At 35.8% G+C, this 21,598-nt stretch overlaps 2 protein-coding genes across 2 annotated transcripts in view; one reads left to right on the top strand and one right to left on the bottom strand.

Moving 5' to 3' along the window:
* LOC144965029 (2-hydroxyacyl-CoA lyase 1-like) overlaps nt 1-21,598 on the bottom strand; it is a 45,777-nt gene that overhangs the window by 17,495 nt on the left and 6,684 nt on the right. The gene's annotated exons all lie outside the window — the stretch shown is intronic.
* Nucleotides 296-20,019, top strand: LOC144966645 (uncharacterized). Its single transcript, XM_078903404.1, has 7 exons — nt 296-330; nt 1,940-2,637; nt 3,038-3,972; nt 5,659-5,718; nt 7,378-7,446; nt 17,500-17,616; nt 18,955-20,019. The coding sequence occupies exons 1-7, from the start codon at nt 296-298 to the stop codon at nt 19,123-19,125; spliced, it is 2,085 nt and encodes a 694-aa protein (XP_078759530.1). The 3' UTR covers nt 19,126-20,019.

The raw sequence follows: 21,598 nt of genomic DNA, 5'->3' as shown, positions 1-21,598 counted from the left end.
TATGTGAATGCCGATGGATGGGCAGTGGACATTTCAACCACGAAGAACACCTTGTCATATACAGCGAGGGAAACAAAGGACAGACAGGAGTTGCTATAATCCTTGACTGCCAAGCTAAAAATAGTCTAATAAGCTACAACCCTGTATCTGAAAGAATACTTGTTATGCGCCTAGATACGAAACCTAACAGCCACCATCATACAGGTCTATGCTCCAACGTCAACACATAACAAAGAAGAAATTGAAATTTTCTACGACCAGTTACAATCAGTAAAAGAAGAAGTAAAACCTCGAGATGCCCTCATTATCACGGGTGACTTTAATGCAAAAGTTGGTGAGGTGCCGAAAAGGACAACGGATTAGGCCCACACGGTCTAGGTACAAAAAATGACTCGGGGGAACACCTTCTCACCTTCACACAAACCAACAATCCCATGATTCTCAACACCTGGTTCAAACGACACGTTAGAAGGAAATACATCTGTACCTCATAGGATGGACTCACAAAGAACCAGATAGACTATATTTTAACAAGTAAAAGGTGGTTTACAAGTTTCTCTTATTGCACAACAAAATCAGGTGCAGACTGTGGCACTGACCATATCCTTCTGACAGCAAAATTTAAGAGGAAAGGTTTTAGACAGAGAAAAACAGAAACACGGGTGATCCAGAGGAGAGAAAAAATCATTAATAATCTGATCATGTTTTGACTTTTATACATTCTGATCAAATGACATGTGAAAAAGTTCTAGCCAGCATGAAGAATAAAAAGTACCGATTTCCTTTGTTTTGAACCAAGCTGCCGGTTGCTGGGCGGACGTGACATCAGACCAATGAATCCTATTTCTGTATCTTTTACTATTACGGAAGAAATACCAACCCATTCATCGGGATAAAACTTTTTTTAAAATAGTCCTTCAGAGCCATTGGCCCCATAGAACCGGAGTTTATCCCGGTTTCTCTAGCGTGAAACGGACAATAGCAATTGCTTGCTATCCTTTTGGATAGGACGCTAGTCTACCGCAAAGTACTTTCCGCCAAATCTAACAGAACTATCGGGACCCCCTCTTTGGGATAAATATAGAACAAAATATTACCCCGGCCTGGAAAAAAAAATGCATCTCTTGTGCCACAGCCCACAGCCCTACAATTTGAAATTGAATGTAAGCTTCAATTTAATTGCGAAAACAGATAATGTGGACGTTTTGGGTTTCCCTTTATCAACAAACAGGATGAATGAAACATTACAGAGGAGTGAGATAATGTGGTAGTGGTCACTACCGCATTATTGTTGATAAAGGGGAAACCCGAAACGTCAATATTATGTTTTCGTAATTAATTTGAAGCTTACATTCAATTTCAAATTGTTATTTATTTGTTATCAATCCTGCAAATTGGTGCACGTAGCTATTAACTAATCGCGCCGAAACTGATGACGTCATAGTGTGTAAACAAATACAAATATTATTATATCGGAAATGGTGAAAACACGACCTTCAAAGGAATATCGAAGAAAATGGTGACAAGGAACACGAATCATCAAACTGATTTAGAGAGCGACATTACCAGTGACAGAAGAGCGAAATCAGGTAATTGTATGTTATGAAGAGCTTTGAGTCTAGTTACACTCTCACGATGGGAAACCTGGACTAATGTTGTCTCTGTAGATTTAAATGCTAGCTGGCTCATGTCCTCATGATCACTCGTTTGTAATGCTGGAGAGCTCACATGCATAGTTGGTTTGTGAATAAATTGCTCAATTCTACGTACGTTTGTGTGTATGATACTGGCATAATAGATAGTTTGTCTTTGCTATCGGATGAATAAGATATGTATTCTGAAGTACTTTACTCTTTTTTGATTCTTGGAACCTTTACTTGGTGTTTTATCATACTACAGTGGGTGTTTATAGTGTTTAGTTTCTTGGAAAATTCTATAGGAGTTTCGGTGAAGAATTCAAAACCAAAAACAAAAAACAGCTTCCGATCACCACAGCCCACCTTTCCAGGTGGTTCCTGGACACTCGGCCCGTTCTGGAACATGCTGTCTTCATTCGACTGCAAGACATAAACATCACCCTATCCCTCAACCTTCCAAAATGGTGGACGCGCAAACGGAAACGCCAGGACCCGAGACAAAAAAGCATCAGTTCCGCTACGGCACCTGAACGGAGTCTCTTCAACCTCAGAAATTCGTTCTTCCCCGAGAACGAAAAAGACGTGAAGAAGCAACCGCGTTCCAGGAGAAAGAGCGTGTTGGACGTGGCGCTGGATTCCTATCGGAGAGAGGGAGAAAGATTGAAAATGCTGAGAAAATCAATCAAACATTCCAGCAGTCACAACTTGGAAGAAGAGGCCAGGAAACTGGACACGTACTCCACAAAGAATCTGTTGGACTACGGCCGCGACAGCAAGAAGATGAAGGTCCAGTTCCGTCTCCAGCAGAAGAAGCAGGCGCACAATCAGAGCCTGTACGAGGCGCTGGTTGGTCAGGAACAGGTGAACGAGAACAACGACGTGGAAAATATGGTGACTGCGCAAGGCATGAGGAACGCTTTCCAACGGAAACAGGCCCAGAACGCCTACCCCAAATCTGTGCTCAAGACTCGAATCGACAACAAGAACACCAGTAGGAACAGTGAGTCTGTCTGTGCTGTTATCATTATCGTCTTTATCATCACTGCCATCATTATCATTATTATTATCGTAACCAATATTATCAGTTATCGCAATTATCAAGATCATACTGTCTTATCACTATGGTCGTCGTCGTCATCATTATCATCATCACTATCATTATCAGCATAATCGCAATCATCACCACCATCTTCATTAACATCATCCTCACTGTGATAGATAGATAGATAGATAGATAGATAGATAGATAGATAGATAGATAGATAGATAGATAGATAGATAGATAGATAGATAGATAGATAGATAGATAGATAGATAGATAGATAGATAGATAGATAGATCACAAAAATAGATAAGAATTCACGTTTCATCAAATACTAAAACCCATCTCTCATCGCCAGGCACCCGTGTAGACCCAAAACCCTCATCAATGGAACCTAGTTCTGTGAAGGACAGCCCGAGCATGTCAGCCTTTGTGTCCCCTGAGAGTATAGACGTCATCAGCTTACATGACAGGACAAGAAGACCGTCAGATGAGCCCATTTCCTCTAGAAGAATCACGGGATCTGTGCACGATACACGGACATCGGCAACCGATACGAGTCGCCCAAGAGAGAGAAAATACTCCGATAAACTAGTAGAAAAGCGGGCGGGATTCTTCGTTCCTTCAAATGAAAGCAAGACATCGACTCATCTTTTGGAGAGTAAAGGGTCTGTCCAGCCCCAAAAGATGAAGGGGTCCGCCACGTATCTCCCACTAATCACCAGCGCCGCTCCGTCAAAAAAGAACGGCAACTCAACCAAAAAGAAGAAACCCGAAAAGACAAACTGCTCAGTTGACCTTAAGAAATCCCGACACAGCTCGAGTCTTAATTGTGACAAAGATTTCACCACTGTCACAGACGCCGCGTCGACAAGTCCTATCCGTTCGAGGAGCGTAAATGACGACAGCTTAAAGTTCAGCTCAGCTATTTCTGATAGCAGTGAAAGTACCATGGGCAAGGATAGGACGTATTCTATAGGCCAAGTTGACGATAACGATTCCAGTAAAGCTCAAACGGACTCCTTCCACTCTATGAAGTCGATACACGACACGTCCGAATCTGACCTATTTCACAGCGCACTGCAAAGCAAGGAATCCCTACGTGGAGACGACAAAGCGTCCCGTGAATCGAGATCACCCGTCGATTCCTTTCACACGCCCGAGATGACCAGACGACGATCCGTTCAGAAAGAGGAGGCCAGTTCGGGGTCAAGATCGGTGGCTGACGGGAGGAACATCGTGGTTCATAGAATCGTGTCCAAGAGACAGCGGGACGACGAGGATACGAACCAGGCAAGTCGAATACTCGAGTCAAGCGACAAAATGTTTTTTTTTTTTTTTTTTTTTGGGGGGGGGGGGGTTTAAAACATTTTAGCCACAACACTTTTACTCAGTTCACGAAGGTCATACTACGTGATCCATGGTCTAAAAATTGAATACTGTCGGGGTAATTACGAAGCTAAAAATTGGAACGAAGTTGACGTCTCTCAGCTCTTTGTCATTGTTGTTAGACAGCCATTTTGGTGATTACTTCTCACTAAATTATATGGAACGAAGTTCATGTCTCTCAGAGATGTTGGTTCTAGTTTCTTCCCTTGGGCAAGAAATCTGGTACCTATTTTCAAAATTGTGGCGGTGCATTGCGGCTGACGCCTTGGCTATCGGGTTTGATGGTTTGTTTGTTTCCTTTCAAGAGAGACTCTTGACACAATTCAAAAATGCAATATTTTTTTTTTACTGTTATGGACTTATACATTATGAGAGACTCTAGGAAAGAGGTGCTCCCCTTTTTTATTGGCTAGTTGACTTTCGTTACAGATTAATAAGTTAACATTCGTTAAGTCCTTTGTCAAAAATATTAGTTGTGCTTATAAATATCAGAATGGCATGCCCTGGAGAAGGATGCACTGTGTGTTCACTACACACTTTCCACATTTGAGCTATAGATAGAATGAAGTTGACGTCACTCGGGTCTTTGTTATTATTTGTTTTGTTGTTTTTTTTTTCCTTTGTTTTGTTTGTTGTTGTTTTTTTTTTTCGTTTTTCTTTTTTGCCATCCGCGTTTATGAGCAATTCTCACTAAACTGTATTAACCAGACTATAAAAGTTCAAGGTTACACATAGTTCTGTGTGTTGGTTTGTTATATTTCCGGATGGCAATGGTATGAGCTTTTTCGCCAAGCGCAAACTATCTAAAGATAGAACGAAGTTGACGTCACTCAGGTTTTTATTTTATTTTTTAAAATATTTTTCTTTAGTTGTTTTTTGTTTTTGTTCTTGGTCTTTGGGGTTTGTTTTTGTTTTTTGTATTTTTTTGCAATCCATGTTTATGAGTAATTCTCACGCAAATGTATTAACCAGACTATAAACGTTCAAGGTTAAACAAAGTTTTGTGTGCTTGTCCGTTATATTTCAGAAGTCCGAGGTTTGAGAGTTTTCTTTTGCCAAGATGAGGGTCATTTAAATCGATCGGTATTTGAAGGATGAGTTTTCTGGCCAAATCTTAAAATAATATGGGTTTTTTTCCAAGAGTACGGCAGACCTGCGTTAAGTGCGTGATTCCACAATATTATTCTGGTGTCCCATCTAAAACACAACAGAAGTTACAATACTTCTTAGCTTGCTGATGGATGATGACGCACGACACCTAAAGCGCAATCCGCATATCATCGCATCGCCCAAATAAATGTATATAATTTCTATACAATATGGAAAATCATTTCCATTTAAAATGGTAGATTGGAAAATGATTGGTGGAAGGGGGGGGGGGGCGGAAAGAAAGATAAAAAACCTCCCTTTATTGATATCACTTTAAAAACAGACTTTCGGACAGACCTTTGTTCGATACAGCAAAATGGTGGTGATGTTGGTGATGGGATGATGATAATGACGACGACGATAACGATGATGATGACGATGATTACATTTCACTATCCAATCCCCCCCCCCCCCCCCCCCCCCTTTCCGCCTTTCCCCCAGAACGCCGACACAGAAGATGAAAGCCAAACCAACGTTGTTCCACGTATACGAGGAGGACGGGTAGGTTTGTCTTTATTATAATTATAGATAGAATGAAGTTGACGTCACTGAGGTCTTTGTTGTTGTTTTTTTTTTTTTTTTTTGGGGGGGGGGATTTTTTTTTTTTTTTTTTTTTTTGCCATCCGCGTTTATGAGTAGTTTTCACTAAACTGTATTAAACAGACTATAAACGTTCACGGTTACACATAGTTTTGTGTGTTGGTTTGTTATATTTCCGAATGGTAATGTTGTGAACTTCTTAGACAAACGCAAACTATCTACAAGCTTAGATTATATAATGTATGTATAGTGAAACACTATTAAATCGAAATATAATGGATAGACCAACTTTATTTTATTTCTTAATCAATACGTCACATTAAATCCAGACAAAGAGCAGAAAAAATGGCAGCAATCAGCCAAGAATAAACTTTCTTTTTAAATTGAACTTTAACATAGCGCAATATCCGTTAAACGTGCTCAAAGCGCTTTACAATAGATAATAAATTAATAAGAAGTGACGTTTTTACTATTTCTAGTTATCAGCTGAATTGGGGATTTGAACCCTTAAGGTTCTGTGTACGTTTTTTTTTTTGTTTTGTTTTGTTTTTGTTTGGTTTTTTTGTTTTGTTTTTTTTGCTTATTGCTTATTACTTACTTAAAGATACTTAAGGATTGTTTCCAGCACAGGTCCTTGTAGGTCCTCTTCGCCAGACTCTATTTCTTCATCGTCTTTGTGTTTTAATTTTCTTCGGTTTTACTGATTGTTGTTGATGTTATATATATTCATTGCCGTAAATGACTTTTTTTTTACAACCCTCGTATAATTGATAAACTGTGAAATAAGATGACCCTCAACTGCTAGAAAAGATGTGGACTGGAAAAAATAGTGATGAACGGAAAAAAAAAAAAAAGAATATATAACAGCTTCGAAAAAGAATAAAATATTTTTTTAAAACACGGAACGTTTCGGGTTCAAAACCCTACTTCAGTCAATAACAAACACAAAATTGAAAACACTTAAGATCCAAAAAAGGCGGCAGAAAAGTATTTGGCACGCTTTGTTCTTTTTGGGGGAATCTGTTATAACATTCATTTTTTTTTATTTTTTTTTTGTCATTACTTTTTACTGTAAAGAACAAGCGACTCGTTTGCCATGTCTCGTCCTACATATTAAGTATTAATGTTGGCCAGGGACCCCATGTAAAGCGATTTGAGCGCATTTAGTGGATATTGCGCTTTATGAAAAGCTAAAAAAAAAAAACCAGTGGTCTTAACCAGAGGAAGAGCGTTCTCCCACGTCCCCAAAACTGCAGGTCAGTGTCTTATCTAATACTTTTAACAAAGTGAAATTGAATGTAAGCTTCGATTTAATCAAAGAAAACAGATACTTTGGACGTTTCGGGTTTCCCCTTTATCAATAAAACTAAACAGGATGAATGAAAAAACACTACAGACGAATGTAGTGTATTTGTAGTGTTATAGTGTTTCATTCGTTCTGTTTTGTTGATAAAGGGGATCGGGCGGAAACCAAAACCGAAACGTCCACATTATCTTGTTTTCGTTTATTAAATCGAAGCTTACATTCAATTTCACATTGTTAATTATTATTTCTGCGAGCTTCGAGCAGCAACATTTAAATGACCTAATACTTATTTATCGCCTTGTCTATTTGACCAGGACTCGACGAGTGGCAGAATTAGTGGTGGGACCAGATCAAGCTCAATCGGAAACGTCGACGGAAAACAGGCAACGACATGTCGTATATATATATATATATATATATATATATATATATATATATATATATATATATATATATATATATATATAATATATATGAGCCAAGGTCAAAAGGTGCCCGTCTGATACTAATGTTAAGAAAATTCGATTTTTACTTAATTATGGGCTGTTTTCATTGGGTTAATGCTTGTAATCAATTGATAATATGAAGAAGAGATAAAATGAGATAGCTCAACATATTCTGTTCAACAGAATATGAAATAAACAACTTGAAAGTCAAATTTGAATGCAGTTTGGCATGTGCTTAAAACGACGTCAACGCATCACCTTTTTAGAAAGCATGTAGAAATTAAATGTGATGTTTTAGCTCACATGATTGAAATTTGACTAATAGTATAAAGTCAAAATTTACTTTAAAACGCAATTGCAGTACCTATATTACATATCTGATTAAGTTTCATATAGAGTTCTTAAAAAGTTGGTATTGCTTGTGACCTTTGGTGTCATCAAACACAGCACAATACTAAGACTAAAAGACTCGACACGAAACTTTAAAGCTCATATTTAATGGTTATAAAATGTTTTATTATGAGAAAAAAGCATAGCTTTTCCTTCTGAACTCAAATCTTGGAGTAAATGTATTCCGTTTTGCTGATATTGAGGTTTATTGGTTTTGGTGTCATTTGTCACAAGCAACACGGCATGCGTGAACACGTGGAAGTTTGTTTCGTTAAATGGCGATTCGCAATTTTGATCCACCCTTCTTACCAGCCTTTGAAGTGCAGCACTTTCAGTTGCCTTTCCAGCGTGTCTCCATGCAGAAAAGGTAAGTTGAACTTTGGTGTCATCGCTATTTTACATTGTCACAAGCAACACTTGATATTGGATATTACAAAGTGCAACCAAAAAATTATGTTTTCATCTGTTATTCTATTTACAAATATGATATTGTGACATCTCATCTGAGACCGTGATTTTGACACAATTAATCATTTCCTTGTAATTCTAATTTTTTATGTTTCAGGGTTGTATGAATCAAGAAAAAGACAAAATTCAAGCTTTTGACGAATCCAGATAAATAGAAGGGTTGTCAAGAAATTTGATTTGTTTTACTATTAACACACTAAATTACTACAAACAAGCAGATTTGAGCAGTAGGGTGATGTTATCGTCTGGTTACATGAATGCATTACCATGGCTGATATTTATCTAGAGTTTGTGTGACTTCTGGTACTTTTTGTGACCATCGGTGTCATTGATTAAAATGTCATAGTTGACACTTAAGTTTGAAGTTTCTAATGTATTTCTGTTTTCATGTTCTTCAAAGCTTGAAATGTCATTGAATTCCATTTTAACAGACTGTATTACATTTGTTCAGTTGCTATTCTTGATTTATTGAGGCAAAATTGCGATCTAGTGCCGATTTTGACCCAAGTAATAGCAACAATGGTATTACTAATTTCTAAGTATATTTCCAATTTGAAAGTATTTAGTTTCTTAGCATACTATTGAATTTCATTTTAGCATAATTGACTGTTGGTTTGGATGGTCGTCTGATTTGCGGTTATTATGCTTTTTTGACTGAAAATAATGATATAGTATGGACGAAAGTGTGATTTGGTGTTGCTTGTACATAAGTATAAGTAATAGTGTCACCGGTCTTATGTCACAAGTCACATTCAGATGATCTATTTTCCATGTATATTTCTATTTTTGAAGTCTTTGGTTTCTGAAATATTATTAAATTCCATATTTACCTGAGGTTATTATACTGGTTTGACTGAAATTAATGATATATTGTCGAAATTGCAATTTGGTATTGCTTGTGACATAAGTAATGGTGCCATCGGTCTAATGTCACAAGTGACACAATGTCGCTAAATAAGATATCGATGGCCCGTTGATCAAACCTCTGAGGTAGCGTTTTTGCCAATCCGCTGATCTAACCTCTGATGTCAACTTCAGAGATAAGCGCGCCCTCTTATTCTTTAGTCTCAAGATGATCAAACCTCTGATGTTAGTTTAGAGTTCAACGGAGACGGAGAAGTACTTTCAAGCAATCAAAAACACGTCATATAAATGATGTATAGTTTGTTTTCGTGGATTAGAAAGAATGATTGTGTCTTTAACTACAAAATCAATATTTCATTTTACTGTTAATAGGGTTGTATTGACATTGGACTATATAATTTTGAGCATCCATAAATATCACAGCTGCTAAATAATTGTCAATTTCTAAAGTCACGATGCGACTGAACTTCAAGCCTATTATCTCCCGGTTATGCTTTACTAGTAAATATAATGTACGAAATAATGATTGAGTATTTAAAAAGATAATACGCCGATCACCTGTTCTCCCTATCTCTATTAATTTAAAATAACAAAGCTCGATCATGACAATCACCCTATTAAATCACGTAATCCCTATGACATGTCCACCTGATGCTATCCTGATATCATACCACCATTTAAACCCCTACCCATCCTGTCCAACAACAACAAGGATCTTTTGATTTTTGATTTTTTTTTAAGAAAAAGAAAAAGCTAAACAAACAAAAACAAACAAACAAACAAACAAAAAACAACAAAACTAAAAAAAAAATAACATTGAGCATTTATATAGCGCAATATCCAGTAAACGCGGTCAGGGCACTTTGCAAAGGGTCCCTGGCCAGTAGCAATAACTAACAAGTAGGGCGGAACATGGTGCCTGTAAAGAGATATTATTATTTTCCAAACAGAGACAGTGCTGTTAACGGCCTGATACTCATTTTACACCTGGGTACGACTAGATAATGTGGTTTAAGAGTATTTTCCAAGGACTCAGTTATGCGCCGCTCAGAGCGGGACTCGATCCCAAGACACCTTCTAATGAGGGAGAGTGTTATACCACAAGACCACATAGTTGCACTATTTTGATTATTGATGAAGTTGGATTTTTAAAAATGCCATTACACTCCAAGGGTTTATCTAGGCCTATTGCTCCGATTCCAAATCCAAGTCCAAAACAAAGGGTAAAAATGTTTCCTCTTCAAAGAGAAAGAATGATGGTGGAGATGACAAAACGGAAAGCTTCGTCAGAGAGGCCCCTATCCAGCATAAGATCGATCGAATGAAATTAGAGAGACAACCGATAGTAAATGGAACCTCCAAGACATCAGTGTCAAACATTCTAAAGCCGACCTTGATTATAGTTTTGACTTTGGTTCAAAGAGATCGGCTACGCCACATAACATCTTTACTGATGAGGCGGACAATTAAAGGTGTATAACACTTTTTATTCACTCGGAATTAGAAAAAAAAAAACAACCTAAAACGATAGTTATCTAAATGTTTTGTGTTTAGTGGGAAAACTGTTGGTATGTACGAGACGAATCTAAAATTGATAATATTGTTCTAATTGTTATGCAAATATTTTTTATTCCGTTTTGAGGTTTTTTTTTAAATTGAGAATGATAAATCTCGTAAGTGAAACAATTCTGAATGTTAATCAAATATGTATTAAATCTAATTTCTAATTATCTGATTTATTGCATAATCTTATATTTGGTATATTATAACATAATAAATTCATTGGATGAAATGCTTCGTTCTTGTTTATAGACCAGACTCCAAAATACAAGCACAAGCTGACCAGAATAATTGACCTCGGCAAACCTGCCTCATCACAATACACGAACAACTATCGGACACCATTTGGTCAAGCTTTTTATAGAAAATTGTTGATCAAGGCATTGCCAATATATTTCCATGAATAAAAGGTTATGAAGACATCATTTTTACTGGTTTAGCTTTGTTTGTTTGTTTTGTTTGTTTCGTTTTGTTTTGTCTTGTTTTATGCTTACCAGACCATTGGTTATAGCTAAACAAATCGTAACAGTACATTTCTTTTGCATTCTGGTAACTAATTTTAAAGACTTGATATTAGGAATTTCCATTTTCATTAAAAGTGCAGAAATAATACCAACAGAAATGGACAAAGGCATTCAATAATAGACCTAACGATAGAGAAGTTGTGGAGACACTACAGGTCATTTCAAACACGAACCACTTGGATACAACAGATGACCAAATTGTGAACGTGACTGCTCAGCTAATTACATGTAACATAATTAGTGCCAAACAAAATAACACAGACTGGAATGTTATGTTAGAAGAAAATACGATTCATCAAAGAAATATGTTGAAAAGGAAGCGAAGATATTGAAAGAAAGATGTCGTTGCAAGGAAGAGGAACAAGTTGTATCGAAGTAACAGAGGAAGGCAGACAGCATTATTCTCAAGCCAAGAAAAGACAATTGCGATGAATGCGTCAAATACGAAGGTGAAAATGTCGATGAAATGGCATGGAATTCTCATCGTGAATAATGGACGACAGCAGCTTCTAATGGTTGTGGCAAAAATAAAAGGATAAAGCTGAACGAGGAGAGTTTATTAATCTTATATTGATCTACAGGCTGATTTATTATCTCCATCGATCCAAGCCTCTGCTGTTTACTACATGACCAAATTGAGGCAGGTCTGACCGCCAACGAGTTGTCTCTACAACTACTTATGCGCAAAATTAACAGCTGGTACTTACACCAAAATAATAATCTCCAACGATGGTATAGAAACGTGATGTCAAGAATGTTGAGTTTATTTATATGGAAGCAAGGCGCCACAGTTGTACAAAAGTATTTCTTTAGAGAAAGGACATAATCAGATGGTATGCGACTCAATAAATGCAGCAATTGATCAAAAATTGACATTTTCACTCCATCTAACTACAATACAATTATTTTTAAAACCTCTCACGTGACAGAACACAGTACTCCATACAAGCTACAGTACATTACTTGACATACAAATGCTTCCTGTCATTTGATGAAGTAACACCTTAACCACAAACAGGCCAGGAATGATGGTAGCATTCCCAACTTTTACTGACATAAGAGAAGTTAGTTGTGAACCAGATGGTACCATTCTGTTTGAACCGAACCATCAGGATAACTGGAATCTGCTTCCCCGATCAATGAGTGATGGAAGAGCAACTTCTAATGATCACCGATGCAGGTTTACACCAGTCAGAGGAAGATCTCCTCAGAGAAATACAACCATCTCCAGCAGATAAAACCAACTTTGCCAAAAGATGCGCATGGATTTTAAAATTTGAAACACAGATTGACACCCCTTTAAGATCATTGTACTTGAGTTGTAACTTACTAAGTCTCCATTAGAAATTGATTCGTGTTAAATACAATGAAATATGGATTGTGTTTATAGTTCATGTTGAATATCTGAAAACAAAGATTGAAATTTGTACCAAACAAAAAAAAAATACCCCCCCCCCCCGCCCACAAATACACACACATATACACATACGCACACACACACACATATATATATATGAAAAGGGTGAGTTGCCTAATGTCTTAAGACAATCGGTATTCATTACGATACCCATATATATGTGTGTATATATATATATATATATATATATATATATATATATATATATATCATCCATCGTGGCTTGTGCTCTTGAGCACATTGCCGGTCAGCTGTCTCCAAGAATCACGATCCTCTGCGGTGCGCATGAAATCTGTGTTGCTTTTTAAGTCACATTTGGCCATTCTTAGGTTATTTAGATAAGTCATTCTTTGTCTTCCTCTAGCTCTCTTTCCTTCGATCATCCCAGATGCTACCAACGTTTCTATTCCGTCTCTTCTCCACCATGTCCCAGAAAGCGTAACTGATGTTATCGATCAGTATTCTTCCCTTTCTCACCTTCTCCAACACTTCCTCGTTCGTGCACCTGTCTGTCCATGATACCCTCAACATTCTTCTATACACCCACATCTCAAATGCCTCTAACCTCCTCGTACATTCTTTGTCAAGCGTCCACGTTTCACAACCGTATAAAAGGGTACTTATAACATATGTTTCTACTACGTTCATTCTGGTCTTCAAGTTTAGGTTGTTGTTTGACACAACTGGTCGCATTTTATGGAACACGTTTTTGCTAATGCTATTCTTTGTTTTATATCCTTTGTCACGGGCGTCATGGGTGATGATAGTGCCTAAATATTTAAATTTCTTTACTTGTTTGATGGTCTCTCCTTTGCTTGACAAGTGGAAGGTCGCGTTGTTGTCATTCTTTGAGACCATCATGCATTCGGTTTTCTTAATATTTTGTTTCAGGCCCATCTCTTCACTTTTGCACACCACTATATCTAAAATTTTCTGCACGTATTCTGGAGAGTAGGCCATCAGAGTACCATCGTCTGCGTATCTTATGCTATTCATATTCTGACCTCCAACGACGACGCCTTTCATATCTTCAATTTCTTTGAATATTATTTCACTATATATGTTAATAAGGTCCGGTGATAAGACGCAAACTTGTCTTATTCCCTTCTCGATGTTAAAGAAGTCCGATGTTTCATTATCCAGTTTGACACACGCTGTTTGATTCCAATATAAGTTTTTCACAAGTCGAAGGTCTTTACTGTCTATACCGATCTTTTCTAAGATTTTGAATAGCGTATCGTGCTGTACTGAATCAAAAGCTTTGGAATAATCAATGAAGCATAGATAAAGTGATTTTTGTTTTTCGATTGACCGTTGCATTAATGTTTTCAATGTAAATATTGCATTTACCGTACCCTTTTCTTTAACAAAACCAAACTGCTCGTCACCTATCTCTGGAGAGATCTTGCTCCTCATTCTTTTCATAAGTAGTCTTAACATAATTTTTGTGGCCTGGCTCATTATGCTGATTGTTCTGTGTTGGTCACAGTCAATAGTACCTTGTTTTTTGGGTATCGTAATGAATACCGATTGTCTTAAGACATTAGGCAACTCACCCTTTTCATATAAGACATTAAAGGCTTTTCTCAGAATGTCTATTCCCAGATCGTCGAGGGCGTCAATCAATTCTATTGAGAAGCTATCTTGGCCTATCGCTTTCCCCCTTTTCATCTCTTTACAAGCAGCTTCTACTTCTTCTCGCATAATCTGGGGACCCGTGTTCACTGTAGAGATTTCTTTATCCAAGCTCGTCCCTCTTTTGTCATCCTCGTATAGATTTTTTATGTATACTGCCCAACGTTCCAAAATTTCGTTGTTGTCGATAAGTATATTACCGTTTGCGTCTTTAACGCATTTTCTTGCCACGGCTGGGCGTTTTCCACTTAGATCTTGTATTGACTGGTAGAATTGTTTGGTGCTAGATTGTTTTAGTCTTTCAATGCTGTGACATTCATTTTCAATATAATCTTTCTTTGCTCTCTTACACTCACGTTTTATAATCTTATTAGCTTCTATATATTCATTGTTGTTGCGTTCTAGTTTTCGTCTTTCATTCATCAGTTTCAAGATCTTGTCATCCATCCACTTTATGTTTTGGTTCGTGTTTTTTCACAGATGGAATAGTTTCTCTTGCAGATTCTGTGATGCAGTTCGATACTTGATTCCAGTACTCATCTATGTTTATATCTGAGGTCAAGTTTTCACTTTTTTCTTTCACGCATTCTTTGTAATGATTTTTTATTTGATGGTTAATTCTCAATAGATCGAATTGCAGTTTTGGTTCCACTTTCTTTTTCTTTATTTGTTTAAGTTTTATTTTTAGCGTGGCCTTGACAGGTCTGTGGTCACTATTACAATCTGCGCTTGGAATAGTTGTTGCGTTGCGTACGATATTTCTGAATCGATGTTGGACCAGAATAAAGTCTATCAGATTTCTATAAAGGCCACCTGGGCTTATCCATGTCCACTTCTTTCTATCGTGGTTTTTAAACCATGTATTGACAATAGTAAGGTTTTTCAATATGCACCTGTCGACAAGTCTTTCCCCTCTATCATTTTTGGTACCTAGTCCGTGGGGGCCAACGATATTTTCAACTCTCTCGTTACCAACCTTTGCATTGAAATCACCAATTATTAAACGAATTTAATCAGATTTACATTGTTCTAATGCTTGTTCCATATCTTGATAGAATGTCTCAATTGTGTTTTCGTCACTGTCTGCTGATGTCGGGGCGTATATTTGAATAACATTAACATTAAACGGGTTTCCTTTCAACTTTACTAAAATAACTCTCTCGGAGATTGCAACATGATCCAAATAGCACTTTGATGTTGATTTGTCTTAAAGAATTCCAACTCCTTTTTCATGATATATACATACATACATACATATATATATATATATACATATATATATATATATATGTATATATATATATATATATATATATGTATATATATATATATGTATGTATATATATATATATATATATATATATATATATATATATATATATACATACATATATGTATTGTATATACATTGAAAAAAACATGAACAACCTAAAAGGAAATAACAATTTTATCTTAATCTTTAAAGTTTATTTAATTTTTTTTTTAATATTAATTTTCATCTCCTTCATCCGTATGATGGTGATGATGATGATGATGATGATGATGATGATGATGATGATGATGATGATGGTGATGGTGATGATGATCATCATAATAATAATAATAATAATAATAATAATAATAATAATAATAATAATAATAATAATAATAATAATAATAATAATAATAATGACACGCACAACTCAAGCCATGCAATACAAAGTATTAAGAAACGTGTTGCAGCTCTCTTCTATCTCAAAACCCGTTGTTCAAACCTCGGAAGTGACATCGGAGGATTGATCGTCGTGAAAACGCCGGGCGCGAAACTGATGTCGACATCAGAGCTTTGATGAACGGATTCACGAAAACGCTACTTCAGAGGTTTCATCATCGGACCGTCATGCTTTGGTCACGTTATTTCCCAACATTTTATTCCAAAAGTTTCTGAACATTGCTGGTAATAAGCATATGCAATATTGTTGTTGTTGTTAATGTACAAACATTTTTATGAAATGATATATTTGCATTCTATGTTGCTTGTGACCGATGACACCAAAAAGCAACATTTTCTCCAATAGTTGGTAATATTATTGTACTATAATTGTTGTCGATTGTGTCTTTTTGTTTATAACTTACTAAATAAAGTTTGATACTTAATAAAAATCATTTGGTTATTGCGCTTTTTGTCTCATTTTGGTGTCGCCGGTCACAGGTGACACCAGCAACCTATAGGTATTGTTGACGATATTATGCTGCGTTTGACCGTAATGTTATCTAAAGGGCCTTTGATTCATGAAGTACAGGGTTTTTGCTACACATAAAAAAAACATGAATGGACTATTATGTCACTTTTATTTTGAGAAAAAAAAATTGGCACCTTTTGACCTTGGCTCATATATATATATATATATATATATATATATATATATATATATATATATATATATATATATACATATATATATATATATATTATATATATATATATATATAATATATATATGTATATATATGTGTGTGTGTGTATATATATATATATATATATATATATATATATATATATATATATATATGTATACATTCTGTCTAAAACAATAGCAAAGAGCTGAATGCCACCAATTTCGTTCCTTCTATATTTTTATCTGTTTGGTACATTTCATCTAGCGGCAGATGTTTTAAGTATTTTACTTAAACGCATAGTATCGATATAACTTGGGAAGTTAAAACAAAAAACTAAAACAAAAAAAACAATAACATTAAAACATATTTGAAAGGATAAATTGCCAAGTTTAGTTCGAAGGTCAATTTTTATCCAAAATGAGTTCTTATCAAAAATGATTAAATCAACCCTTTTTGTACATCTTCAGGAAATATCAAAGCTTAATTTCACTTCTAAATACTTTTTATAGCTAGTCAAGTTGAAAAAGTATGAAATTTGAGAAAAGTTGCTGGATACCTTTCCCATACATTTGATCATAACTTCACGAAAAATCACCCGATTTACTTCAAATAAAGATTAAAATGCGTTGGTGAGCATATTCTTTCAGAAAATGCAAAAAACATGCTAATCCAAAATGTTCACCTTCCGACTCATTATGTCATGCCCTGACACATATTCCAATGAAGAGTTTGTTTTTTTCATTCCATCTCCAGTTTCCAGTCCATGGCAGTGACAGTGAAATGAGAGAATTACGGTGGAGACTGAAGGCCCAAATGAAGCTGATTCACGATGAGATTACATACCTCATGGACGAAAACGCTGAACTACAGGTAACATTAGCGTCCAATCCAAAGGGTAGCAAGCAACTGCTATTGTCCGTTTCACGTTATAAATACTGGGATAAACTCCGGCTTCATGGGCCGAATGGACTACTTTACTCCTGGTAACATTAACGTCCTAACAAAAGGGTAGCAGGCAATTAGTACCTATTCTCCATTTTATGCAACAGAAACCAGGATAAACTTCGGCTCCATGGGCCTAAAGGCTCTGACGGACTACTTTACTACAGGTAACATTGCCTGCTTTGTGGTCCAAAGGACCTACAAGCCCCGGGATTGAGTCCCGTTCTGAGGGGCGCAAAGTTAAGTCTTTATAAAAGCCTCTGTACTCAAATGCACAACATTCAGGTGTAAAATGATTGGCGTGTGGCTATGTGGTCTCGTGGTATGACACTCGCTTTCGGATCGGAAGGTCCTGGGTTCAAGCCTCGCTCTGCGCATAGTTGAGTTCTTGGAGAAGGCTCTTTACTCATATTCTCTCACCATACTCAGGTATAAAATGAGTATCTGGTCGTTAACAACATTGTCTCTGTCCGAAAATTTTGTAATATCGCCAAACAGGCGCCATGTCCAGTCCTACATGTTAAATGTTGCTGTTAGCCAGGGATCACTTGTAAGGCCCTTTGAGCACGTTTAGTGGATATTGCCCTATATAAAAGTTCGATTTTTTTTCAATCTTTTACTGTCGAAAAAAATACAATGTCTCGTCCTACTTGCTAACAGTTGCTGTTGGCTGAAGACTGACGCCTTGACAAGTGCTTTGAGCACATTTAATTTAGCGGATATTGCACTATTTAAAAGCTCAATTTTTATAAATTAATGGGTACAGTCTATATTTTCCTGAATCCCCCCCCCCCTTTTCCACCCAGCAGTGATTGCCAAACTGTGTCTCTTACAGCTGGTGGAAAGCACTTTGCAATAGACTAGCATCCTATCCAAAGGGTGACAAGTAATTGTTACTTTCCATATCCATATTTCCTTGCTACATAATTATTTAATAAGCTAAGTTTTCTGGCCGAAGAGGAAAAAATTGTTATGTTTTTTGCAATCTATTGCTAACAGGCTAAAAACAATAACAAAGAACTGAGTAACGTCAAATTTCGTACCTCCTATGAAGTTTGATTTGTGTTTTAATGGCCCTGAATAACGATGTGTGTGTGTGTGTGTGCGTGTGTGTGTGGTGCATCGGCTAATATAGAGGAATGGAAATTACTGAATACATCTATAAATCATTAAAATGATTTTTCTTTCTCACATTGATTACTCTGCCTTACTCATTCCATCAAAAACTTTTAAAATCTTGTTTTGTTATTTTCTTCTCTTTTTCAGCAAAGTTTGATGACAACGAGGACAGAGCTGATGGAGAAATACCGGCAAGAGGCCAATCTGGCAACACACACATGTCAAGAACCTCCGTCCCTCCTCACGCCGTTTACAATCGCCCTTTACATTCTGTCCTGCCTGGTGGGAATCGCTTTGTCAAAATTATGCTCTTACTAGACACATAATAATAATAATAATAATAATAATAATAATAATAATAATAATAATAATAATAATAATAATAATAATAATAATAATAATAATAATAATAATAGTAGTAGTAGTAGTAGTAGTAATAATAATAATAGTAGTAATAATAATAATAATAATAATAATAATAATAATAATAATAATAATAATAATAATAATAATAATAATAATAATAATAATAATAATAATAATAATAATAAAAATAATAATAATAATAATAATAATAATAATAATAATAATAATAATAATAATAATAATAATAATAATAATAATGACGATGATGACGGCTATGTTGGGGTTTGGTTTGTTGTTTTTTCCCGAGATAATAACATATCATAAAACTGGCAGAAAATTAGGGAAATCAGGAAAAAGAAGAGATATCAGTAAAGTTGACACCTCTGTACTGCTAAGTGAAAATTATTTCACGACAATAAAACGCTTTTGTCTTGAAGAATGAACTGTACTCTCGTTTCTTTAGCGGCAAAAAAAAAAAACAAAAAATCTTATTTGAGAGTCTGGTGACTTTCGCTTTGAATTCAACTGTCACACAAAATGTAAATTAACCTGGCAACATGTTACCAGATTGAGACGGTGGAATACATAATTTGTGACAATCAGTGCACTCTGATTACAACCCCTGCAACTTCCTGTTGGAAGTCTGGGGTATGGAAATGTTGAAGACTATTTATTTATTCATTTACATAAATTATATATTTTTTTCTCTCCATTTTTACATTTATTTAATGTTCCAATTTTCTACTTTGTTACGTTAATATATTTTATTTACTTGTGTCTCTACTTCTTCTGGCTAGATAACATTTTATAAATATTTGTTTATTAAACATAAAATATTGAAATTATGTGAAATACACGATCTTTGGTTTGTTTGTTTTTTGTTTGAATATATATATATATATATATATATATATATATATATATATATATATATATATATATATATATATATATATATATATATATATATAGGGGCAGCGTGGCTCAGAGGTAACAGTCTTTGGTTCTTACCCAAAAGATACTAAGTCCAATTACCTTCTGCGCTGTGTTCAGTTTGCAGTGCTGTACTACAGCTAATGCCTGGGTTATTCCAGTCTTCCCTTGTTGAAAAATAAATTGTAATAGCGGTTTCAATGCCTTATGTCTCATGCTACAAGTTAAGTGTTGCTATTGACTTGGGACCCTTTGTAAAGCGCTTTGAGCACAGTTAGTGGATATTGGGCTTCATTCAGGTCAGTTAGTACAATATCAGTGCCCATAAGTTTGTATTTTTCTTGGCTACAAGACAAATTATCATGCGATTCTAATCAGAGCAACCAGCGGGTAATTAACCTAAATCAATACGTTGTCCGCTAATTACCATAAAGATTAAATATAATGCATTTGAATAATGACACAAAAACCTGATTGGTATTCATCAAATGAGAATAATAAATACGATTCCAGGTGAATTTGAAACTAATGCTTATGCGAGGATTAAATGTTGGCGAAGATTGATTTTTCTGTTTTGGACGAATCAATATCGGAAATATCTTTCTATCTTATGTCATAAAACTAGTGATACTTATAGATAGTACGCGCTCGGCTAAGAAGCTCACAACATTGCCATCCGGAAGTATAATGGACCAACACGCAAAATTATGTGTAACCATGGCATTTATAGTCTGGTTAATACATTTTAGTGAGAATTACTCATAAACATGGATGGCAAAAAAAAACAATAACAAAGACCTGAGTGACATCAACTTTGTTCTATCTATAGCCGAATGAAGTATGGGCTTGATTTGATATAGTTATAATGGGCAATATTTCGCACTGGTTTGTGGTCTAGTGGTATGACACTCGCTTTCGGATTGGAAGGTCTGGGTTCGAGCCTCGCTCAGCGCATAGTTGAGTCCCTGGAAAAGGCTCTTTACTCACATTCTCGCACCGTACTCTAGTGAAAAATGAGTACCTGGCCGTTAAGAGCGTTGTCTCAGTCCTAAAAAATTGTAATATCGCCTAACAGGCGTCATGTCCCGTCTTACATGTTAAAAGTTGCTGTTGTCCAGGGACCCCTTATAAAACGCTTTGAGCACGTTTAGTGGATATTGCTCTTGCAACAATGAGCCCATAACAATTTGGGTTACCAGACCCGCAAATGTCGATAAATTTCAAAATATACAAGTGACGGTAGCCCATGAAAATGTTTTTTTTTAAGTATATAAAATGTGAAAATGCCAAAAAATCAATTCTATTAACAAAATATCAAAGCAATTGCATGTTCTCCCTTGGACAGAACATTGATCTACTTCAAATCACTATTAAAATAATAATAATAATAATTGATCGAATTTTGATTCCTCTTCCGATGACAGAAATGTCCATTTTACATATCAAAGCATTTGAATGTTTTCCCTTGGACAGGACATTGACCTATTGCATA

Source organism: Berghia stephanieae, chromosome 2 (assembly GCF_034508935.2).
Source record: "Berghia stephanieae isolate SIO BIC M18660-M18661 chromosome 2, UCSD_Bste_1.3, whole genome shotgun sequence".
NCBI classification, from domain to species: Eukaryota; Metazoa; Mollusca; class Gastropoda; order Nudibranchia; family Aeolidiidae; genus Berghia; species Berghia stephanieae.
The sequence above is the reverse complement of the archived record's forward strand: the minus strand, read 5'-3'. Positions and strand labels throughout refer to the sequence as shown.

What these genes read in the sequence shown, in the direction of transcription:
- LOC144966645 (XM_078903404.1), top strand. Translation starts at nt 296, where the DNA reads ATGCCCTCATTATCACGGGTGACTTTAATGCAAAA. An exon ending in CAAGAACACCAGTAGGAACA is followed by an intron (nt 2,638 to 3,037) that starts GTGAGTCTGTCT and finishes TCTCATCGCCAG; the next exon opens with GCACCCGTGTAGACCCAAAA. An exon ending in GAAACGTCGACGGAAAACAG is followed by an intron (nt 7,447 to 17,499) that starts GCAACGACATGT and finishes TTCCATCTCCAG; the next exon opens with TTTCCAGTCCATGGCAGTGA.